Source organism: Oncorhynchus mykiss, chromosome 1 (genome assembly GCF_013265735.2).
Source record: "Oncorhynchus mykiss isolate Arlee chromosome 1, USDA_OmykA_1.1, whole genome shotgun sequence".
In the NCBI taxonomy this organism is placed as follows: domain Eukaryota; kingdom Metazoa; phylum Chordata; class Actinopteri; order Salmoniformes; family Salmonidae; genus Oncorhynchus; species Oncorhynchus mykiss.
Genome location: NC_048565.1, coordinates 86,730,785 through 86,757,165, shown reverse-complemented (window position 1 = coordinate 86,757,165; position 26,381 = coordinate 86,730,785). Strand labels below are relative to the sequence as shown.

General features: G+C 43.8%; 1 protein-coding gene and 1 long non-coding RNA gene across 2 annotated transcripts; one reads left to right on the top strand and one right to left on the bottom strand.

Moving 5' to 3' along the window:
• Positions 1-388: 388 nt before the first annotated feature.
• On the bottom strand, positions 389-20,282 carry LOC110531632 (neutral amino acid transporter A). The gene is made up of 7 exons (XM_036987946.1): positions 20,240-20,282; positions 15,441-15,506; positions 11,640-11,806; positions 11,049-11,282; positions 7,091-7,285; positions 6,419-6,553; positions 389-3,424 (listed from the first exon to the last, which is right to left on the bottom strand). The coding sequence occupies exons 2-7, from the start codon at positions 15,486-15,488 to the stop codon at positions 3,178-3,180; spliced, it is 1,026 nt and encodes a 341-aa protein (XP_036843841.1). The 5' UTR covers positions 15,489-15,506; positions 20,240-20,282; the 3' UTR covers positions 389-3,177.
• A 4,346-nt stretch (positions 20,283-24,628) lies between these two features.
• Positions 24,629-26,235, top strand: LOC118966041. Its single transcript, XR_005053241.1, has 4 exons — positions 24,629-24,786; positions 24,943-25,095; positions 25,199-25,353; positions 25,999-26,235. It is a non-coding gene; the product is annotated as an uncharacterized LOC118966041 (long non-coding RNA).
• The last annotated feature ends 146 nt before the right edge of the window (positions 26,236-26,381 follow it).

Here is a 26,381-nt window from a genome sequence, read left to right as displayed (position 1 = left end):
TTTGAAATTCACTGCTCGACTGAGGTACCTTACAGATAATTGTATGTGTGGGGTACAGAGATGAGGTAGGTATTCAAAAATCATGTTAAACACTATTACTGTACACAGAGTGAGTACATGCAACTTACACTACATATTTTCATCCAAGCCTCATTGGGGCACATAACGCCACCTATACTCTAGTCTAGTCTAGACAGACAGGTTACCTTCCACAATGTACCAATGTTCCAGCATAGGTCTGGGATTTCAAAGACTCACCTATATGCCCACCTAAACATGTATTCATTACATATTTGACATGGGTACACCTCTAACCTCATCTCCAGTCTGATTCTGGTAAACCAACAGACTAGGCTACTATTCAGACAATCAGCAAAACACCAGCAAATCATCTCTGTTGTGTGAAACACATGTATATTTAACGTTAAAAGACAGAGACAAGTAAAAGAGACAGCTGTGTTACAAAGATAGACGTCATCATTGCACATGAAACAAAGTCGTTATTCCTGTTGGTCAAAATACCATAAAACAAAATGGAGGACATACTTTATAGGCTGCGTGCCAGATCTGTTTGTGCTACCATGTCATGCCACTCATTGTCATGCCAACAGATTGTCTTGACAATTACATCGATGGAGTTGGCAAGAGCACAACCAGAGCTGGACCAGGCTACATACTTTAGGCTATTAGAAAAGTAGTTCCCCAGCAGAGAAAGGCGTTAGGAACAGATTTGGCAACTAGAAATTGAGAGAAAATACCTAAATCGCATTTCAAAAATAGAAATTATGCAAAATGTTAACACAATTAGAATAAATAAAAAAATCCTTCATATAGTTTATTCAAGTACATATCTGCGATTGTTCCAGATTATTTCAACATATTCTCACGAATACTTTCAATTCGGTCAGCTTCGGGGTAAAAGATTTAAAAGTCATTATAAAAGTAAAGGGTTGTTCGATTGAAAGAGGATCATGTTAATTAGAGAAAGAATATTTAAACTTAATAAGCTCCTTCTCACAACCAGTTTCTGCTTTCCAAAAAATACATCATTCACTGTCAAACTATGTAGAGCCTCAGTATTCCAATGACAGATTGGCAACCTTTTCACATTTTTAAGGACATTATAGTTTAGAGACAATATATTCCCAAAGATCCTGACAAATCAGGGTGCATACAGTTTTGTATAAAACAGTTAATAACATATAATTGTCCTTTCTAGAGGGACAACCTTCCATTTCCAACATCTAAAAACTGCTTCAACAAACAATTAGTCTGAGTAGAAGTGGAATTGTGGAACAGAGTTGATACATTAGTGAGTTAGTACAACATAATTCCCCCCCATAAATCAGAGTAAATCATTTCCAGCAAACAGCAATAGTGATTCATTACAAAGAAAAAAAGAAATACATTTGACCAGATAGATAAACGAGGCCACATTGGCCCATTTAGGATCAAATTAAATTAAAACGCTGTACTATCAAATGCCTGCTCCATTCTCATGTCAGAACTCAAAACATTGAGCCACGCCACCACTAGGTGGCAGCAGAACCATTACGCCACACCACCACTAGGTGGCAGCAGAACCACTACACCACACCGCCACTAGGTGGAAGCAGAACCACTACGCCACACCACCACTAGGTGGCAGCAGAACCACTACAGCACGCCACCAATAGGTGGCAGCAGAACAACTACACAACGCCACCACTAGGTGGCAGCAGAACCACTGCAGTAATATGATAATTATTTTGTCAATTTGAACATTTTAGTCATTTGGAAAACATACATGTATCCCATAGACTGTATAAGATGCAACAGGAAAAGGCTGCTCTAACAACTTTGGCAGTTTCCTACATGTCCAAGGATTTCGATAAATACTATTCCGAGTCAATAATGAGAGCATGCCTTTATCAATGCCATGTGTCGTCCCAAATGGCTATCTATTCCTTACATAATGTCATGCTTTTAACCAGAGCCCTATGGGGCAGAATGTAGTGCACTATATAGGGAACAGGGTGCTGGGCTCAGGTTAAAATAAGTGCACTATATAGGGAACAGGCTACCATTTGTAACATAGCCCGTCTGACCATGCTTCCTCTCAATTCAAAAATAAAAAGTTCCAAAGAACATATGGTTGGTTTGGTTTCTTCAGTAAATGAAACCCATAGTAGCAAGGGTCTGGGACATCACTGATGGAGGCAACATCTATTCTCACAGCAATAGAAGGATAGTTGGCCTCGGTCTGCACTTTAACAGTTTAGTAAATGGAGTCAGCTCACCACCATATTTCTAACGTCCATTTAAGGCAAATGTCCACTTAGTCACGCATTGATGTCAATCTGAGACAAAGTGAAAATCTAATTGAAGTAGAAGTTAGGATTTGCTCTAATTGAACCTGCACTATATATCGACACAGATCCTTATGGTCCTAACTCCAATATTAGATACAGGCACCATAGTAGGCCATTGGGTCAGTAGGTTCCCAGTACATAAACAGAAAGTTAACTGTGGCTCTTCCTCAATATTTACCCCAAATATTTGAGAGACTTTTGTCATTCGAGGGGTTAATGTTTCACGTTCTGGGTTGACTATCGACAGAAAACTCCAGGTCAGTTAGTAAATGATTCTCCTTTCCATCTGCCTTGTGAGGTCACAGCCATGTCACGGTTAGGAGAGATTCCCTTTTTAGATTCAGACCACTCTCACCCAAAACCAGAAAGCAGCCTGGATTCATTCTAAAGGGCGAGGCTAACCTTCCTGTGGCTTTTACATACACTTATAGAATACTCCAAATAGGAAGTACCACTATATAAAACAAACTTTATCTAGGGCACTTTTTTCAGAGAAGTGAAATGACTCATGAACTGTTTTAAGAGGTATGGTAAAGGTGATCAGAGACGATTCGGGTTGACTCGGTCGTGTCACGAGTAGCAGCAGCAGCATCGTAACCTTAGACACCAGAGGGGGCTGGTGAGGGGAGGACGGCTAATAATAATGTCTGGAATGGAGTGAATGTAATTACATCAAACACGAAGAAAACCATATCATTGATGTGTTTTGATACCGTTCAATTCATTTCGTTCCAGCCCTTGCTATGAGCCCGTCCTCCGAATTGAAGTGCCACCAGCCACCACTGATTGTAACCATAGAGACAGAATTCACAGTTGTTTTACGAGTTCACAGGACAGACTCAATGGCTTCCGCGGTCTCCCTGGGGGATTGGTCGCCTGCTGAACCCAGGGTTTGGTGCGTGACGAGCGGGGAGGTCTCCTCGTCAGCCTGGGTGTTGGCCACCGCGTCCACCAGGACCTCCGCTAGCTCCTCCCCCAGGTGTTGTTTCTTCATCTCCTGTTGGTTGATGTGGTGGAGGATCCCTGCCCCCAGGGCGTCTCCCTCCACGTTCACTACGGTGGTGGTGCGGTCCCTGAAAACACACACGCACATAAGTACACGCACATGTACATACGCACACACCCAAACACACACACAATTTATTAGGATACTTTTTGTCAGAAGCTAAGCAGTATATCAAGCCTGCTAAGATGAATCAGGAGCTCTATTTAACTGTTAGCATACATCTAATGTAACATAACCACAGTGGATATGATGAATCAGGAGCTCTATTTAACTGTTAGCATACATCTAATGTAACATAACCACAGTTGATAATATGAATCAGGAGCTCTATTTAACTGTTAGCATACATCTAATGTAACATAACCACAGTGGATATGCAGAACACATCTATTTCTGTACAGGTCTACTGTCTACTGTACAGGTCTACTGTACAGGTCTACTGTCTACTGTACAGGTCTACTGTACAGGTCTACTGTCTACTGTACAGGTCTAATGTCTACTGTACAGGTCTACTGTCTACTGTACAGGTCTACTGTCTACTGTACAGGTCTACTGTACAGGTCTACTGTCTACTGTACAGGTCTAATGTCTACTGTACAGGTCTACTGTCTACTGTACAGGTCTACTGTCTACTGTACAGGTCTACTGTCTATTTTCTACTGTACAGGTCTACTGTCTACTGTACAGGTCTAATGTCTACTGTACAGGTCTACTGTCTACTGTACAGGTCTACTGTACAGGTCTACTGTCTACTGTACAGGTCTAATGTCTACTGTACAGGTCTACTGTCTACTGTACAGGTCTACTGTCTACTGTACAGGTCTACTGTACAGGTCTACTGTCTACTGTACAGGTCTACTGTCTACTGTACAGGTCTACTGTCTACTGTACAGGTCTACTGTCTACTGTACAGGTCTACTGTACAGGTCTACTGTCTACTGTACAGGTCTACTGTACAGGTCTACTGTCTACTGTACAGGTCTACTGTCTACTGTACAGGTCTACTGTACAGGTCTACTGTCTACTGTACAGGTCTACTGTCTACTGTACAGGTCTACTGTCTACTGTACAGGTCTACTGTACAGGTCTACTGTCTACTGTACAGGTCTACTGTCTACTGTACAGGTCTACTGTCTACTGTACAGGTCTACTGTACAGGTCTACTGTACAGGTCTACTGTCTACTGTACAGGTCTACTGTCTACTGTACAGGTCTACTGTACAGGTCTACTGTACAGGTCTACTGTCTACTGTACAGGTCTACTGTCTACTGTACAGGTCTACTGTACAGGTCTACTGTCTACTGTACAGGTCTACTGTCTACTGTACAGGTCTACTGTACAGGTCTACTGTCTACTGTACAGGTCTACTGTCTACTGTACAGGTCTACTGTTCAGGTCTACTGTACAGGTCTACTGTCTACTGTACAGGTCTACTGTCTACTGTACAGGTCTACTGTACAGGTCTACTGTCTACTGTACAGGTCTACTGTCTACTGTACAGGTCTACTGTACAGGTCTACTGTACAGGTCTACTGTCTACTGTACAGGTCTACTGTACAGGTCTACTGTACAGGTCTACTGTCTACTGTACAGGTCTACTGTCTACTGTACAGGTCTACTGTACAGGTCTACTGTACAGGTCTACTGTCTACTGTACAGGTCTACTGTCTACTGTACAGGTCTACTGTACAGGTCTACTGTCTACTGTACAGGTCTACTGTCTACTGTACAGGTCTACTGTACAGGTCTACTGTCTACTGTACAGGTCTACTGTCTACTGTACAGGTCTACTGTACAGGTCTACTGTACAGGTCTACTGTCTACTGTACAGGTCTACTGTCTACTGTACAGGTCTACTGTACAGGTCTACTGTCTACTGTACAGGTCTACTGTCTACTGTACAGGTCTACTGTACAGGTCTACTGTCTACTGTACAGGTCTACTGTCTACTGTACAGGTCTACTGTACAGGTCTACTGTCTACTGTCTACTGTACAGGTCTACTGTCTACTGTACAGGTCTACTGTACAGGTCTACTGTCTACTGTACAGGTCTACTGTCTACTGTACAGGTCTACTGTACAGGTCTACTGTCTACTGTACAGGTCTACTGTCTACTGTACAGGTCTACTGTCTACTGTACAGGTCTACTGTCTATTGTCTACTGTACAGGTCTACTGTCTACTGAACAGATCTACTGTCTATTGTCTACTGTACAGATCTACTGTCTACTGTACAGGTCTACTGTCTATTTTCTACTGTACAGATCTACTGTCTACTGTACAGGTCTACTGTCTATTTTCTACTGTACAGATCTACTGTCTACTGTAAAGGTCTACTGTCTATTTTCTACTGTACAGATCTACTGTCTACTGTACAGGTCTACTGTCTATTTTCTACTGTACAGATCTACTGTCTACTGTCTATTTTCTACTGTACAGATCTACTGTCTACTGTACAGGTCTACTGTCTACTGTCTACTGTACAGGTCTACTGTCTACTGTACAGGTCTACTGTCTACTGTACAGGTCTACTGTATCTTACTGGAAATAACACCTGATATTTTGATATAGCAGCTGTCCAAAATGAGTGAGTACATTAAGAGTGTGTCTATGCGTGTGTGTTTCTACATATGTGCGCATGTCCATGCAAATGTACATAAATGTGTCTGTCCATGTGTGTGTGTGTATGCTTGTCTGTGTATGTGTGTCTGTGTGTGTGTGTCTGTGTATGTGTGTCTGTGTGTGTGTGTCTGTGTATGTGTGTCTGTGTGTGTGCTTGTCTGTGTGTGTGTGTGTGTGCTTGTCTGTGTATGTGTGTGTGTGCTTGTCTGTATATGTGTGTCTGTGTGTGTGTGTGTATGCTTGTCTGTGTGTGTGTGTGTGTGCTTGTCTGTGTACGTGTGTGTGTGTGTGCTTGTCTGTATGTGTGTGTGTGTGTGTGCTTGTCTGTATATATGTGTGTGTGTGTGTGTGTGTGTGTGTGTGTGTGTGTGTGTGTGTGTGCGTGTGCGTGCGTGTGTTTGCTGTATTGGTTCTCTATACTGTACATGTGTTACTCACACGATCCAGTCGACGGCCAGCATGAGTGACAGGTCGTTGGTGGGCAGGCCGATAGCCTCCAGGATGATGGCGATGGTGATGATGCCCCCGGCTGGGATGCCCGCTGCACCCACACTGGACGCTGTGGCTGTCACACTGTGGGGACAGAGCCACTGCAGAGCATCAGACACAGGGTTTCAAAATTCCAACCCACCCTTCCTTCTGTCCCCACCCACCATTCCTTCTGACCCCACCCACCCTTCCTTCTGTCCCCACCCACCCACCCTTCCTTCTGACCCCACCCACCCTTCCTTCTGTCCCCACCCACCATTCCTTCTGTCCCCACCCACCCTTCCTTCTGACCCCACCCACCCTTCCTTCTGTCCCCACCCACCATTCCTTCTGACCCCACCAACCATTCCTTCTGACCCCACCCACCATTCTACCATTCCTTCTGTCCCCACCCACCAATCCTTCTGACCCCACCCACCATTCCTTCTGACCCCACCAACCATTCCTTCTGACCCCACCCACCATTCCTTCTGACCCCACCCACCATTCCTTCTGAACCCAACCATCATTCCTTCTGACCCCACCCACCATTCCTTCTGAACCCAACCATCATTCCTTCTGACCCCACCCACCATTCCTTCTGAACCCAACCATCATTCCTTCTGACCCCACCCCACTCACAGGATGGTAAAGATCTGACCGGCGTTGAGCTCTATGTTGTTGAGCTGAGCGATGAAGACAGCCGCGACGCACTGGAAGATGGCCGCCCCGTCCATGTTGACGGTGGCTCCGATGGGAAGGATGAAACGACTGATCCGCTTGTCCACTCCGTTGTTCTCCTCTACACACTTCATCATGGAGGGCAGGGTCGCCGAGCTGAGCAGAGAGATACAGGACACAGTGGTTAAATTACAGCATATTAATCTAGAACATTTTACTGTACTTTACTAGCAACTTCAGTTCCTCTGCTTTGACAATATTTACATGAGTATTCTACAAGTTAAGATGTATTGAATAGCAATGGAAGGGGAGAGAAATAGAGAGAGCCACCTGAAAAACGTATTGTAGTGTAACTTGAACCAAAACCTTTCCATACAGAGAGAGGGTAAGGACCACAGAACTAAAATGAATAGAAGTCAGGTTACAAGCCATTCTACTCATTCTATTTCTATGGTAAAGACCCTCCAAATCAAATAAAATAAAATTTTATTTATATAGCCCTTTGTACATCAGCTGATATCTCAAAGTGCTGTACAGAAACCCAGCCTAAAACCCCAAACAGCAAGCAATGCAGGTGTAGAAGCACGGAATGTCCTGGCTCCCCATGGATTAGATAGAGAGGTGGTGGGGTCCAGAGTCTGAAGATTGAGGTTGGAACAACTCAGCCAAAGGTTTATGTTACTTACAGCAGGTTACTTACAGCAGAGGATACTTGGAGACGATGAGTGTGTCCCAAATGGCACTACTTTTGACCAGAGCCCAGGTGTATGTTCAGGCTCTAGTCAAAAGTAGTGCACTATAGAGGGAATAGGGTGGGGTGTAGCCTTGGAGATAAAGCCTGCTAGCAATGCACTGCTAATGGACTGTGTTCATAGAGGTGGAGGGATTTACTGGGTAATCAGGTCACACTGGGTTAACAGAAGTGGAGGGATTTACTGGGTAATCAGGTCACACTGGGTTCACAGAAGTGGAGGATTTACTGGGTAATCAGGTCACACTGGGTTCACAGAAGTGGAGGATTTACTGGGTAATCAGGTCACACTGGGTTCACAGAAGTGGAGGGATTTACTGGATAACCAGGTCACACTGGGTTCACAGAAGTGGAGGGATTTACTGGATAACCAGGTCACACTGGGTTCACAGAAGTGGAGGATTTACTGGGTAATCAGGTCACACTGGGATCACAGAAGTGGAGGGATTTACTGGGTAATCAGGTCACACTGGGATAACAGAAGTGGAGGGATTTACTGGGTAATCAGGTCACACTGGGTTCACAGAAGTGGAGGATTTACTGGGTAATCAGGTCACACGGGGTTCACAGAAGTGGAGGATTTACTGGGTAATCGGGTCACACTGGGTTCACAGAAGTGGAGGGATTTACTGGGTAATCAGGTCACACTGGGTTCACAGAAGTGGAGAGATTTACTGGGTAATCAGGTTACACGGGGTTCACAGAAGTGGAGGATTTACTGGGTAATCAGGTCACACTGGGTTCACAGAAGTGGAGGGATTTACTGGGTAATCAGGTCACACTGGGTTCACAGAAGTGGAGGGATTTACTGGGTAATCAGGTCACACAGGGTTCACAGAAGTGTAGAGATTTACTGGGTAATCAGGTCACACTGGGTTAACAGAAGTGGAGGGATTTACTGGGTAATCAGGTCACACTGGGTTAACAGAAGTGTAGAGATTTACTGGGTAATCAGGTCACACTGGGATAACAGAAGTGGAGGGATTTACTGGGTAATCAGGTCACACTGGGATAACAGAAGTGGAGGGATTTACTGGGTAATCAGGTCACACTGGGTTAACAGAAGTGGAGGATTTACTGGGTAATCAGGTCACACGCGGTTCACAGAAGTGGAGGATTTACTGGGTAATCAGGTCACACTGGGTTAACAGAAGTGGAGGGATTTACTGGGTAATCAGGTCACACGGGGTTCACAGAAGTGTAGAGATTTACTGGGTAATCAGGTCACACTGGGTTCACAGAAGTGGAGGATTTACTGGGTAATCAGGTCACACTGGGTTCACAGAAGTGGAGGGATTTACTGGGTAATCAGGTCACACGGGGTTCACAGAAGTGTAGAGATTTACTGGGTAATCAGGTCACGCTGGGTTAACAGAAGTGGAGGGATTTACTGGGTAATCAGGTCACACTGGGTTAACAGAAGTGGAGGGATTTACTGGGTAATCAGGTCACACGGGGTTCACAGAAGTGGAGGATTTACTGGGTAATCAGGTCACACGGGGTTCACAGAAGTGGAGGTATTTACTGAATAACCAGGTCACACTGGGTTAACAGAAGTGGAGGATTTACTGGGTAATCAGGTCACACTGGGTTAACAGAAGTGGAGAGATTTACTGGGTAATCAGGTCACACTGGGTTAACAGAAGTGGAGAGATTTACTGGGTAATCAGGTCACACTGGGTTCATAGAAGTGGAGGATTTACTGGGTAATCAGGTCACACGGGGTTCACAGAAGTGGAGGATTTACTGGGTAATCAGGTCACACTGGGATAACAGAAGTGGAGAGATTTACTGGGTAATCGGGTCACACTGGGTTCACAGAAGTGGAGGGATTTACTGGGTAATCAGGTCACACTGGGTTCACAGAAGTGGAGGATTTACTGGGTAATCAGGTCACACGGGGTTCACAGAAGTGGAGGATTTACTGGGTAATCAGGTCACACTGGGATAACAGAAGTGGAGAGATTTACTGGGTAATCGGGTCACACTGGGTTCACAGAAGTGGAGGGATTTACTGGGTAATCAGGTCACACTGGGTTAACAGAAGTGGAGGGATTTACTGGGTAATCAGGTCACACGGGGTTCACAGAAGTGGAGGGATTTACTGGATAACCAGGTCACACGGGGTTAACAGAAGTGGAGGGATTTACTGGGTAATCAGGTCACACTGGGTTCACAGAAGTGGAGGATTTACTGGGTAATCAGGTCACACGGGGTTCACAGAAGTGGAGGATTTACTGGGTAATCAGGTCACACTGGGATAACAGAAGTGGAGAGATTTACTGGGTAATCGGGTCACACTGGGTTCACAGAAGTGGAGGGATTTACTGGGTAATCAGGTCACACTGGGTTCACAGAAGTAGAGGATTTACTGGATAATCAGGTCACACGGGGTTCACAGAAGTGGAGGGATTTACTGGATAACCAAATCACACTGGTTTGTTCATGTTTATTAATGTGTGTACGCTGATTGGCTGCTTTGTGTGTTTGAGCTGATCTGAATCCTATGCAAAAAGCTCTTAAACGATGTGGAATGATAATTATTTTCCTGACACTGGTCAAAGACCCAAACAAGATTACTTTGAAGACAGCCAAAGGGAGCATGATGAGATAATGGTTGAGCAGTTGAAAAAGCATTTGATTGAAATGGATAACACGATTGAAGGGAGTACCTGGACTGGTGGAGAGATAGTACCTGGACTGGTGGAGGGTTAGTATCTGGACTGGTGGAGGGATAGTACCTGGACTGGTGGAGGGATAGTACCTGGACTGGTGGAGGGATAGTACCTGGACTGGTGGAGAGATAGTACCTGGACTGGTGGAGGGATAGTACCTGGACTGGTGGAGGGATAGTACCTAGACTGGTGGAGAGATAGTACCTGGACTGGTGGAGGGATAGTACCTGGACTGGTGGAGGGATAGTACCTGGACTGGTGGAGGGATAGTACCTGGACTGGTGGAGGGATAGTACCCAGACTAGTGGAGGGATAGTATCTGGACTGGTGGAGGGATAGTACCTGGACTGGTGGAGGGATAGTACCTGGACTGGTGGAGGGATAGTACCTGGACTAGTGGAGGGATAGTACCTGGACTGGTGGAGGGATAGTACCTGGACTGGTGGAGAGATAGTACCTGGACTGGTGGAGGGATACAGTAACAGAGGCCTACCTGGAGCAGGTGGCGAAGGCGGTGGTGAAGGGCGTGATGAGGCCGGACAGGAAGCTGAAGGGGTTCTTGCGTGTGAACCCAAAGTAGATGAGAGGCAGGATGACCCCCCCGTGGATGATATGACCCAGGACGGAGGCAAATATGTATTTCCCCAGACTGGTCACCAACAGAACCACATCCTCCATCTCCACTATCTTACTACCCACCAGGAACATGATGCCGAACGGGACGTACCTGAGGTAGGAGAAATATAGAATATATACCATTTGGTGAGGTGATGACTTAACAGAATATCTATTTTTGCTGCAGATTTATTTGAAAGGAAAAGCTAAAACATTTATCAGAAATGTAATTAAATGTTTCATTTGATTCTACACAAGTAGGCAGCTTCCCAGTCAAAAAGTAGCTTCTCATTTCAGTGTCAAATGCATAGCGTCAGCAGCCTACAACACCTCCTGCAGTTCTTAAGGAATAAACAGTATAGACTTTATCTAGTGAGCCATCAGAAGCTCCTCTTGTTTTCCCGTTGGGAATAGTCTTGGGAACCAGGAGAGGCTAATCACATGATCTGGGTTGTTTAAGGTCACTCACCACATGATCCAGGACACCAGCACCATGGTGGCTTCATTGAAAGCGTTGAAGAAGCGTATGAGCTCCTCCCCCTCCTCTCCCAGCTTCCTCAGTGCCACACCGAACACCATGGCAAAGAGAACCAGGCCCAAGATGTTCATACCATCTGGTTCTGTGCCCACAGGAACCTACATAGAACACATAACACAGTTTTGTTTATGTATGGTTGTTAGTTTTTAAAAAATATATTTAAAAAACACAGATCATAACATTTGAACACAGAAAATTACAACACATAAAATAGAACATTAGAACATAGAACATCAGAACACAGAACATGATAACATCAGAACATAGAACATCAGAACATCATAACATCTGAACACAGAATATCAGAACACATAAAATAGAACATTAGAACATCATAACATTAGAACATCATAACACAGAACATCATAACACAGAACATCAGAACATCAGAACATAGAACATCAGAACATAGGACATCAGAACATCAGAACATAGGACATCAGAACATAAAACATGGGACATCAGAACATAAAACATAGGACATCAGAACACAGAAAATAGGACATCAGAACACAGAACATAGAACATCAGAATATAAAACATAGGACATCAGAACATAAAACATAGGACATCAGAACATAAAACATGGGACATCAGAACATAAAACATAGGACATCAGAACACAGAAAATAGGACATCAGAACACAGAACATAGGACATCAGAACATAGGACATCAGAACACAGGACATCAGAACACAGAACATAGGACATCAGAACATAGGACATCAGAACACAGGACATCAGAACACAGAACATAGGACATCAGAACATAGGACATCAGAACACAGAACATAGGACATCAGAACATAGGACATCAGAACACAGGACATCAGAACACAGAACATAGGACATCAGAACATAGGACATCAGAACACAGAACATAGGACATCAGAACATAGGACATCATAACACAGAACATAGGACATCAGAACACAGAACATAGGACATCAGAACATAGAACATCAGAACATAGAACATCAGAACATAGAACATCAGAACACAGAACATAGAACATAGAACATCAGAGCATAGGACATCAGAACACAGAACATAGAACATCAGAACATAGAACATCAGAACATAGGCCATCAGAACACAGAACATTAGAACATCTGAACATAGTCTTTCAGTTTATTTGATTCAGTAGGCTACCATTTATATAGTCTCCTCAAATGATATTCAGAACAGAGAAAAGAGCTATGCTCCTATTGAACCCTTCAGGGGGAACCACCATTATTGGCACTGGTCAGAGGAGGGTCTACCGTGTCTGTTCATCAGTACCCCTCATAGACTGGTAATTCTCTGCCAATGAATGAGCCAAGCATTTCTATGGGAGCGTCCCAAATGGTACCATAATCCCTATAAAGCGCCATAGGGCCCTGGTTAAAAGTAGTGCACTATATAGGTAATAGAGTGGCATTTGGGACGCATACCCTTGTCAGTCTGACAGCTGGGTACAAGGGGGCGATTCAGAAAACTACCCAGCTGAGTGACGACATGGCTGGGCTTCCTTCCAGCCTCGCTTGGAGGTCAGGTCAACAAGTCAGAAACATTGTCACGTTCCAAGCCGACTACAGTGCAGTCGAGCTGCGCACATTAACCATTGCATGGTGGTCATCTGTGTATTTTATTCCATGTTCATGGTGAACCGACATGTCACGTTTGTTGGCGTTTCGTTTCTTTGGAACATCATCCCATGTGAAGCGCTGTGCCTACATGTTTTCACCTCACGAAGCTCTCTGGGATCAAAACGTTGTCAACAGAGGTGATAGTTGGCAGCATCTGCAGGAACAGGGTGTGCAGGCCTTTCTGTTCTTTTTACACCTGTAGGCTTTTAAAATGGTAGACTACTGAATCTTCCTCAGACAGGTGGGTGGGAGCTCATATCATCTGTGCTGACTGGACCATGACATAAGTATCTTGGTGATACAGAATTTGTTCTCTTTTTTTCATTTTTTTCAAAAGTCTTCTGAAATTCACACAGAAAAGAAAACTGAGAAAAAATTGTGTCACCACGTTTTCCTGTAGCGACGGTTGACCTTCTCACCCCAGCTCTGTACACATGCACACATACACACAAACACTCTGCAATGCCAACCAGCCACTACATCTGAGTGTATCTGGACAAAGGTCGCTCCAGGAATATATCCTTGCCAGGAATCCATCCTCGGACCGTGCCAGACCAGTGTTCCCTGTTTGGACTCCCTCTCTCTTAAAGGCAGAGTCGTTGGTCAAACTAACATGCTAGTGGGCCAGCAGTCCGGGCCTGCCTGGCTATATAAGGGCTGAATATGACACATGGCATAACTGAACAAACACAGGACAGTGACTGACATTGACGTCACAACAGAGTAGCTTGGTCTGATCAGGCTTAAGGATGTGGATGAATACTGATCACATTTTAAAGAAAGAACTGTTAAACTTGTATTGAGTCCTTTCTGTTTGTTACCAGGCTCCAGGGATGTTGCTATGTGTGTTGCTATGGAAGCGGCTGGTCAATTGCGTAGCGTATCGTGACAAGTGTCTTCAACATTGGACAGTGAATCATAGAACAGTGTGAGTGTGTACAGTACGTTGTCCAGTACGTTGTCCAGTACGTTGTACAGTACGTTGTCCAGTACATTGTCCTCCCACTGTTCTCTCATTGCTGTTTGGGACTTACCCCCAATACCAGACCCAGGGCTGTTTGGGACGTAGCCCCAATACCAGACCCAGGGCTGTTTGGGACTTCCCCCAATACCAGACCCAGAGCTGTTTGGGACTTACCCCCAATACCAGACCCAGAGCTGTTTGGGACTTACCCCCAATACCAGACCCAGGGCTGTTTGGGACTTACCCCCAATACCAGACCCAGGGCTGTTTGGGACTTACCCCCAATACCAGACCCAGAGCTGTTTGGGACTTACCCCCAATACCAGACCCAGAGCTGTTTGGGACTTACCCCCAATACCAGACCCAGGGCTGTTTGGGACTTACCCCCAATACCAGACCCAGAGCTGTTTGGGACTTACCCCCAATACCAGACCCAGAGCTGTTTGGGACTTACCCCCAATACCAGACCCAAGGCTGTTTGGGACTAATCCCCAATACCAGACCCAGAGCTGTTTGGGACTAATCCCCAATACCAGACCCAGGGCTGTTTGGGATGTACCCTCAATACCAGACCCAGAGCTGTTTGGGATGTACCCTCAATAACACACGCAGAATATGGTGACTAGGATCTTCACTCCATTTCCACTTTCTTCCTGTCTGTTTCATTATTTGCCCTGTCTGTGGACCAGATCCCCCCTGTCTGTGGACCAGATCCCTCCTGTCTGTGGACCAGATCCCTCCTGTCTGTGGACCAGCCCCCTCCCGTCTGTGGACCAGCCCCCTCCTGTCTGTGGACCAGCCCCCTCCTGTCTGTGGACCAGATCCCTCCTGTCTGTGGACCAGATCCCCCCTGTCTGTGGACCAGATCCCTCCTGTCTGTGGACCAGATCCCTCCTGTCTGTGGACCAGCCCCCTCCTGTCTGTGGACCAGCCCCCTCAATCTCCAACACAGACACCTGTTATTTTATAGTGTATGTTTCCAATGTGTCTTTGTTCTTACTGTACTGTGGTTGTAATTCCACTTCCTTAAGTTGTCATTCGTTTGGTATTTCGGTCTTTCTTGGACGAATAGCCTATGACAGGCTAAATGAGACCCTAACTAACAAACCAACAAATATGAGGGATGTCATAATAAGCACCTTCTGGTAGAGAATGGTTCCATTGGTGTCGTTTCCCACGGCGACCATCTTGTAATCAGTGGCATACTGTGACACGGAGGAAGAGACAGAGAAAACATCAATAGAATATTTTAAAAAGTAATAACTTTATTTAAACAACAATTATTTGGAAGTACATGTATGTTAACAAAGCCATTCATAAACAAGTAACTAGTTAAATTAAAGTACTTAGGATCAAGTATTTATTGTCAGATGTATTAAGTGTTTACACCTGTGCAAGGTTTGCTCCAATGTTCTTCAGATCAGGTGGGAATGAAAGCTAAAACCATGAGTCATTTTTACATTCTAGCTCTATGATTGTGATCCTTCTGAACTCTACGTGTTATACCCTTCAATAAATAACAGGGTAGCACCAGTACATGCAAACACTAAGCAGACGAGACCCTGTTTCAGATATGTCTTTAGCTCCTGGGCTGATGAAAGCCTGTTTCAGAAACGTGTCTTTAGTTCCTGTGCTGATGAATGCCTGTTTCAGAGATGTGTCTTTAGTTCCTGTGCTGATCAATGTCTGTTTCAGAAATGTGTCTTTAGTTCCTGTGCTGATGAATGCCTGTTTCAGAGATGTGTCTTTAGTTCCTGTGCTGATGAATGCCTGTTTCAGAAATGTATTTAGTTCCTGTGCTGATGAATGCCTGTTTCAGATATGTGTCTTTAGTTCCTGTGCTGATCAATGTCTGTTTCAGAGATGTGTCTTTAGTTCCTGTGCTGATGAATGCCTGTTTCAGATATGTGTATTTAGTTCCTGTGCTGATGAATGCCTGTTTCAGAAATGTGTCTTTAGTTCCTGTGCTGATGAATGCCTGTTTCAGAGATGTATTTAGTTCCTGTGCTGATGAATGCCCTTTTCAGATTAATATTTAGTTTCTGATAAAAAAAAAAAAGTTTTAAAATGAAGATTTTAGTAAGAACTGACTGTTTTTTTATGGGACCAGAGACCAGCAGAGACACAAAGCAGCTTCAGAGCTGTGGTGGAGAGGACCTGGCAGGACCTGGCAACCAGAGACCAGCAGAGACACACAGCAGCTTCAGAGCTGTGGTGGAGAGGACCTGGCAGGACCTGGCAACCAGAGACCAGCAGAGACACACAGCAGCTTCAGAGCTGTGGTGGAGAGGACCTGGCAGGACCTGGCAACCAGAGACCAGCAGAGACACAAAGCAGCTTCAGAGCTGTGGTGGAGAGGATCTGGCAGGACCTGGCAACCAGAGACCAGCAGAGACACACAGCAGCTTCAGAGCTGTGGTGAAGAGGACCTGGCAGGACCTGGCAACCAGAGACCAGCAGAGACACACAGCAGCTTCAGAGCTGTGGTGGAGAGGACCTGGCAGGACCTGGCAACCAGAGACCAGCAGAGACACAAAGCAACTTCAGAGCTGTGGTGGAGAGGACCTGGCAGGACCTGGCAACCAGAGACCAGCAGAGACACAAAGCAGCTTTAGAGCTGTGGTGAAGAGGACCTGGCAGGACCTGGCAACCAGAGACCAGCAGAGACACAAAGCAGCTTCAGAGCTGTGGTGGAGAGGACCTGGCAGGACCTGGCAACCAGAGACCAGCAGAGACACAAAGCAGCTTCAGAGCTGTGGTGGAGAGGACCTGGCAGGACCTGGCAACCAGAGACTAGCAGAGACACAAAGCAGCTTCAGAGCTGTGGTGGAGAGGACCTGGCAGGACCTGGCAACCAGAGACCAGCAGACAATGGCAGAGACCCCTCTCCCTGTTCTCACACACACTCCTTTTTCCTCTCTGTCCATTGAGGCCCTGCGCTCTGAAAGATCTGGACCCCCACTGCTGTTCAGCTGGCCCCCTACCATTCGCCAAAACACACACACACACACACACACACACACACACAAATAGCACTGATGCCACTAGCCAGCCCAAACTGGTGAATATTAATGTTTATTTTAATGGCATAGAATGATCTTCTTGCTTTGTCTCTTATTTTACCATGATGTAATACTACAGTAGATGACAACAGGTTTAACCATGATGTAATACTACAGTAGATGACAACAGGTTTAACCATGATGTAATACTACAGTAGATGACAACAGGTTTAACCATGATGTAATACTACAGTAGATGACAACATGTTTAACCATGATGTAATACTACAGTAGATGACAACAGGTTTAACCATGATGTAGTACTACAGTAGATGATGACAGGTTTAACCATGATGTAGTACTACAGTAGATGATGACAGGTTTAACCATGATGTAATACTACAGTAGGTGGTGACAACAGGTTTAACCATGATGTAATACTACAGTAGATGACAACAGGTTTAACCATGATGTAACGATTCTCTTCTTGTGAAGTAGAGGCGGACCAAAGCGCAGCGTGGTGGTTGTTCATTGTAATTTATTGACGACACTATACATGAACAAACTAACGAAAAAACAAGAAATGTGAGAACTCAAAACAGCCCTGTCTGGTGCAAACACAAAAACAGGAACAATCACCCACAAACACACAGTGAAACCCAGGCTACCTAAATATGGTTCCCAATCAGAGACAATGACGAACACCTGCCTCTGATTGAGAACCATATCAGGCCGAACATAGAACTAGACAAACTAGACATGAAACATAGAATGCCCACTCAGATCACACCCTGACCAACCACAACATAGAAATATACAAAGTAAACTATGGTCAGGGTGTGACACATGATGTAATACTACAATAGATGACAACAGGTTTAACCATGATGTAATACTACAGTAGATGACAACAGGTTTTACCATGATGTAATACTAAAGTAGGTGGTGACAACAGGTTTAACCATGCTGTAATACTACAGTAGATGACAACAGGTTTAACCATGATGTAATACTACAATAGATGACAACAGGTTTAACCATGATGTAATACTACAGTAGATGACAACAGGTTTAACCATGATGTAATACTAAAGTAGGTGGTGACAACAGGTTTAACCATGATGTAATACTACAGTAGATGACAACAGGTTTAACCATGATGTAGTACTACAGTAGATGACAACAGGTTTAACCATGATGTAATACTACAGTAGATGACAACAGGTTTAACCATGATGTAATACTACAGTAGATGACAACAGGTTTAACCATGATGTAGTACTACAGTAGATGACAACAGGTTTAACCATGATGTAATACTACAGTAGATGACAACAGGTTTAACCATGATGTAATACTACAGTAGATGACAACAGGTTTAACCATGATGTAATACTACAGTAGATGACAACAGGTTTAACCATGATGTAATACTACAGTAGGTGGTGACAACAGGTTTAACCATGATGTAATACTACAGTAGATGGTGACAACAGGTTTAACCATGATGTAATACTACAGTAGGTGGTGACAACAGGTTTAACCATGATGTAATACTACAATAGATGACAACAGGTTTAACCATGATGTAGTACTACAGTAGATGACAACAGGTTTAACCATGATGTAATACTAAAGTAGGTGGTGACAACAGGTTTAACCATGATGTAATACTACAGTAGATGACAACAGGTTTAACCATGATGTAATACTACAGTAGATGACAACAGGTTTAACCATGATGTAATACTACAGTAGATGACAACAGGTTTAACCATGATGTAATACTACAGTAGATGACAACAGGTTTAACCATGATGTAATACTACAGTAGATGACAACAGGTTTAACCATGATGTAATACTACAGTAGGTGGTGACAACAGGTTTAACCATGATGTAATACTACAGTAGATGACAACAGGTTTAACCATGATGTAATACTACAGTAGATGACAACAGGTTTAACCATGATGTAATACTACAATAGATGACAACAGGTTTAACCATGATGTAATACTACAGTAGATGACAACAGGTTTAACCATGATGTAATACTACAGTAGGTGGTGACAACAGGTTTAACCATGATGTAATACTACAGTAGATGACAACAGGTTTAACCATGATGTAATACTACAGTAGATGACAACAGGTTTAACCATGATGTAATACTACAGTAGATGACAACAGGTTTAACCATGATGTAATACTACAGTAGATGACAACAGGTTTAACCATGATGTAATACTACAATAGATGACAACAGGTTTAACTATTTATTATTCAGCTCTCTGTGTGTGTGTGTGTGTGTGTGTGTGTGTGTGTGTGTGTGTGTGTGTGTGTGTGTGTGTGTGTGTGTGTGTGTGTGTGTGTGTGTGTGTGTTTTTGTCTTGTTCATCTCTATCCTCGTGGGGACCTGAAATCCCTAAATGTCCCCATGAGAACATGGATAAAAGGACACATTTGCGTGTGTGTGTGTTCCTCCCCAAAAATTGAACCCTCCTGACCCTCTTTTAGCCTTAATAGACAGACACTCACACAGTTCCAGGAAATGGTACCGGGCAGCCACTGGGCACATTAAAGAGCAACGAGGCGAGACAGGTTGCTAGGCTGTTTGGAATGGAATCACCTCACTATGGTAACGGTTGGTGAAAGGAAGATGAGAGGTGCTAAGACGAGAGGGAGAGCAGAACTCTCTTTATTCTGAGTCTCTTCCTTAATGACCTTATATAGACTTTCAACGCTAAGAAAAGGATTTATGGTATATATATGAAGAGGTGAGCATAGGACACTGTGAGTGAGAGAGAGAGAGAGAGAGATGAAGAGAGAAAGAAAGTTAGAGAAAGAGATGAAGAGAGGGGAGAGAGACTGATAGGTAGAGAGAGAGAGGAGAGAAAGATGACGAGGGGTGAAGAGAGAGATAGATATACTTACAGAACGGAATGCTGCAGCCACAAGGTTAGCTGGGAACAAATTCCTGCAGAGGAAGACAAGATAAACAGTTGAGGTTTCATTAATGTGTTATGCTTGAACCAAGGGTACATCATAATAATATCCCCTTTCTCCTGAAGTGTGCACTAGTTCACAACTTCCCACAAATCTTGAAGCATTGGATTGGTGGAGGCATGGATTAGTGGGAGTTTCCTTCATATTTCTTAAACCAGTAATCTCCTTGTGAATGTTTTTTTAAATGTTTTTATTTAACCTTTATTTAACTAGGCAAGTCAAGTTAAGAACCAATTCGTATTTACAATGACGGCTTACCGGGGAACTGTGGGTTAACTGCCTTGTTCGGGGGCAGAACGACAGATTTTTACCTTGTCAGCTCGGGATTCTATCCAGCAACCTTTCGGTTACTAGTCCAACGCTCTAACCACTAGTGGTTAGAAGTGAACAAATGAACACTTTGAGGCAGGAGACATACTTGGGACAAAGCCCCTCTCTCTGGTTCATCAGTAACACAACAGAAAACTGTTTACCACTACAAAGCAAGCCTTACAGGATGAATAACCACAGAATCTGCGTGAATTCACGACTTCAATCCCGTTTTTCTCTGATTACATAATATTAATGAAAGCAGAGGTTAAGAAACAAATTCAATGTTTAAATCAATTGTTCAATGAGGCCATGGAATTGATTGAACAATGGCATTTATTGACCAATGGCATTTATTGAACTTATAAACCAACATCTCTTAAAGGAGAAGTTTACCCAAAATCCAGGGACTCCCAAGTGATTCCATAGATTGAAACTAGTTCAGTGGAGTTGGCCCTCTCCCCCTCCTCCCCCTCTACTGGAGAACTGAAACAGCTGCGGGTCACGTGACTAGTGACGTTGCTGGCTCTGGTCCGTTGTCAATGAATGCATAAATAAGCAAACTGTGGACAAATTCATTATTTTATTGAAAGTGTACACATTAGCTAATTTTGTCAAAATTACTAGCGGTTTTGAATCAGGAAATGTGTACTTTTCTACCTAAAATATATGTGATTATTTTATATAATATTTTATGTAGCCGACTGCCATAGCAGCAGAAATACATACCGACTGACAACAGAGCAGAGTGAGGCCGGTCTCCAGCATGACCCGTTTCTGCAGCTGTCTCAGTTCTGCACTCCAGGGGAGACAGAGGGGGAGAGGGCAAACTTCATTTAACTACAGAGGTTTCAATGTATGGAATCACTTGGCAGTTCCTGGATTTTTTGTGAACTTCTCCTTTAATTTACCCACATAGTTAAACTACATAATGCTGGGGTGCAACACTACCCACATAGTTAAACTACATAATGCTGGGGTGCATCACTACCCACATAGTTAAACTACATAATGCTGGGGTGCAACACTACCCACATAGTTAAACTACATAATGCTGGGGTGCATCACTACCCACATAGTTAAACTACATAATGCTGGGGTGGTTCACTACCCACATAGTTAAACTACATAATGCTGGGGTGCATCACTACCCACATAGTTAAACTACATAATGCTGGGGTGCATCACTACCCACATAGTTAAACTACATAATGCTGGGGTGGTTCACTACCCACATAGTTAAACTACATAATGCTGGGGTGCAACACTACCCACATAGTTAAACTACATAATGCTGGGGTGCATCACTACCCACATAGTTAAACTACATAATGCTGGGGTGAAGCACTACCCACATAGTTAAACTACATAATGCTGGGGTGCATCACTACCCACATAGTTAAACTACATAATGCTGGGGTGCATCACTACCCACATAGTTAAACTACATAATGCTGGGGTGCATCACTACCCACATAGTTAAACTACATAATGCTGGGGTGAAGCACTACCCACATAGTTAAACTACATAATGCTGGGGTGCAGCACTACCCACATAGTTAAACTACATAATGCTGGGGTGAAGCACTACCCACATAGTTAAACTACATAATGCTGGGGTGAAGCACTACCCACATAGTTAAACTACATAATGCTGGGGTGCAACACTACCCACATAGTTAAACTACATAATGCTGGGGTGGTTCACTACCCACATAGTTAAACTACATAATGCTGGGGTGCATCACTACCCACATAGTTAAACTACATAATGCTGGGGTGCATCACTACCCACATAGTTAAACTACATAATGCTGGGGTTCAGCACTACCCACATAGTTAAACTACATAATGCTGGGGTGGTTCACTACCCACATAGTTAAACTACATAATGCTGGGTGCAACACATAGTTAAACTACATAATGCTGGGGTGCATCACTACCCACATAGTTAAACTACATAATGCTGGGGTTCAGCACTACCCACATAGTTAAACTACATAATGCTGGGGTGCATCACTACCCACATAGTTAAACTACATAATGCTGGGGTGCAGCACTACCCACATAGTTAAACTACATAATGCTGGGGTGCAGCACTACCCACATAGTTAAACTACATAATGCTGGGGTGGTTCACTACCCACATAGTTAAACTACATAATGCTGGGGTTCAGCACTACCCACATAGTTAAACTACATAATGCTGGGGTGCAACACTACCCACATAGTTAAACTACATAATGCTGGGGTGCAGCACTACCCACATAGTTAAACTACATAATGCTGGGGTGCATCACTACCCACATAGTTAAACTACATAATGCTGGGGTGCAGCACTACCCACATAGTTAAACTACATAATGCTGGGGTGCAGCACTACCCACATAGTTAAACCACATAATGCTGGGTGCAACACATAGTTAAACTACATAATGCTGGGGTGAAGCACTACCCACATAGTTAAACTACATAATGCTGGGGTGCATCACTACCCACATAGTTAAACTACATAATGCTGGGGTGCATCACTACCCACATAGTTAAACTACATAATGCTGGGGTGCATCACTACCCACATAGTTAAACTACATAATGCTGGGGTGCATCACTACCCACATAGTTAAACTACATAATGCTGGGGTGCAGCACTACCCACATAGTTAAACTACATAATGCTGGGGTGAAGCACTACCCACATAGTTAAACTACATAATGCTGGGGTGCAGCACTACCCACATAGTTAAACTACATAATGCTGGGGTGGTTCACTACCCACATAGTTAAACTACATAATGCTGGGGTGGTTCACTACCCACATAGTTAAACTACATAATGCTGGGGTGCATCACTACCCACATAGTTAAACTACATAATGCTGGGGTGCATCACTACCCACATAGTTAAACTACATAATGCTGGGGTTCAGCACTACCCACATAGTTAAACTACATAATGCTGGGGTGGTTCACTACCCACATAGTTAAACTACATAATGCTGGGTGCAACACATAGTTAAACTACATAATGCTGGGGTGCATCACTACCCACATAGTTAAACTACATAATGCTGGGGTTCAGCACTACCCACATAGTTAAACTACATAATGCTGGGGTTCAGCACTACCCACATAGTTAAACTACATAATGCTGGGGTGCATCACTACCCACATAGTTAAACTACATAATGCTGGGGTGCAGCACTACCCACATAGTTAAACTACATAATGCTGGGGTGGTTCACTACCCACATAGTTAAACTACATAATGCTGGGGTGGTTCACTACCCACATAGTTAAACTACATAATGCTGGGGTGCATCACTACCCACATAGTTAAACTACATAATGCTGGGGTGCAGCACTACCCGCATAGTTAAACTACATAATGCTGGGGTGAAGCACTACCCACATAGTTAAACTACATAATGCTGGGGTGCATCACTACCCACATAGTTAAACTACATAATGCTGGGGTGCAGCACTACCCACATAGTTAAACTACATAATGCTGGGGTTCAGCACTACCCACATAGTTAAACTACATAATGCTGGGGTGCATCACTACCCACATAGTTAAACTACATAATGCTGGGGTGCAGCACTACCCACATAGTTAAACTACATAATGCTGGGGTGCAGCACTACCCACATAGTTAAACTACATAATGCTGGGGTGGTTCACTACCCACATAGTTAAACTACATAATGCTGGGGTTCAGCACTACCCGCATAGTTAAACTACATAATTGCTGGGGTGCAACACTACCCACATAGTTAAACTACATAATGCTGGGGTGCAGCACTACCCACATAGTTAAACTACATAATGCTGGGGTGCATCACTACCCACATAGTTAAACTACATAATGCTGGGGTGCAGCACTACCCACATAGTTAAACTACATTATGCTGGGGTGCAGCACTACCCACATAGTTAAACTACATAATGCTGGGGTGAAGCACTACCCACATAGTTAAACTACATAATGCTGGGGTGAAGCACTACCCACATAGTTAAACTACATAATGCTGGGGTGCAACACTACCCACATAGTTAAACTACATAATGATGGGGTGGTCCACTACCCACATAGTTAAACACTTCAGGACAGGTATATTCTTGTCCCAGACAGTTTGTAATAGACCACTAATACTTCAGGACAGGTAGATTCTTGTCCCAGACAGGACAGGTGGATTCTTGTCCCAGACAGTTTGTAATAGACCACTAATACTTCAGGACAGGTAGATTCTTGTCCCAGACAGGACAGGTGGATTCTTGTCACAGACAGTTTGTAATAGACCACTAATACTTCAGGACAGGTGATTCTTGTCCCAGACAGTTTGTAATAGACCACTAATACTTCAGGACAGGTGATTCTTGTCCCAGACAGTTTGTAATAGACCACTAATACTTCAGGACAGGTGATTCTTGTCCCAGACAGTTTGTAATAGACCACTAATACTTCAGGACAGGTAGATTCTTGTCCCAGACAGGACAGGTGGATTCTTGTCCCAGACAGTTGTAATAGACCACTAATACTTCAGGACAGGTAGATTCTTGTCCCAGACAGGACAGGTGGATTCTTGTCCCAGACAGTTTGTAATAGACCACTAATACTTCAGGACAGGTGATTCTTGTCCCAGACAGTTTGTAATAGACCACTAATACTTCAGGACAGGTGGATTCTTGTCCCAGACAGTTTGTAATAGACCACTAATACTTCAGGACAGGTGATTCTTATCCCAGACAGTTTGTAATAGACCACTAATACTTCAGGACAGGTGGATTCTTGTCCCAGACAGTTTGTAATAGACCACTAATACTTCAGGACAGGTGATTCTTATCCCAGACAGTTTGTAATAGACCACTAATACTTCAGGACAGGTGATTCTTATCCCAGACAGTTTGTAATAGACCACTAATACTTCAGGACAGGTGATTCTTATCCCAGACAGTTTGTAATAGACCACTAACACTTCAGGACAGGTAGATTTCTTGTCCCAGACAGTTTGTAATAGACCACTAATACTTCAGGACAGGTGGATTCTTGTCCCAGACAGTTTGTAATAGACCACTAATACTTCAGGACAGGTGGATTCTTGTCCCAGACAGTTTGTAATAGACCACTAACACTTCAGGACAGGTAGATTCTTGTCCCAGACAGTTTGTAATAGACCACTAATACTTCAGGACAGGTGATTCTTGTCCCAGACAGTTTGTAATAGACCACTAATACTTCAGGACAGGCGATTCTTGTCCCAGGACAGTTTGTAATAGACCACTAATACTTCAGGACAGGTGATTCTTGGTCCCAGACAGTTTGTAATAGACCACTAATACTTCAGGACAGGTGATTCTTGTCCCAGACAGGACAGGTGGATTCTTGTCCCAGACAGTTTGTAATAGACCACTAATACTTCAGGACAGGTGGATTCTTGTCCCAGACAGTTTGTAATAGACCACTAATACTTCAGGACAGGTGAATTCTTGTCCCAGACAGTTTGTAATAGACCACTAATACTTCAGGACAGGTGAATTCTTGTCCCAGACAGTTTGTAATAGACCACTAATACTTCAGGACAGGTGAATTCTTGTCCCAGACAGTTTGTAATAGACCACTAATATCTTCAGGACAGGTGATTCTTGTCCCAGACAGTTTGTAATAGACCACTAATACTTCAGGACAGGTGGATTCTTGTCCCAGACAGTTTGTAATAGGACCACTAAACACTTCAGGACAGGTGGATTCTTGTCCCAG

Excerpts from the sequence above, each read along its gene's own strand:
- LOC110531632 (XM_036987946.1), bottom strand. The coding sequence starts at position 15,488 with ATGGTCGCCGTGGGAAACGACACCAATGGAACCATTCTCTACCAGAAG. Across the intron at positions 11,283-11,639 it reads CTGGTGTCCTGGATCATGTG|GTACGTCCCGTTCGGCATCA; the intron begins GTGAGTGACCTT and ends CTCCTACCTCAG. Across the intron at positions 3,425-6,418 it reads CTGGCCGTCGACTGGATCGT|GGACCGCACCACCACCGTAG; the intron begins GTGAGTAACACA and ends GTGTGTTTTCAG.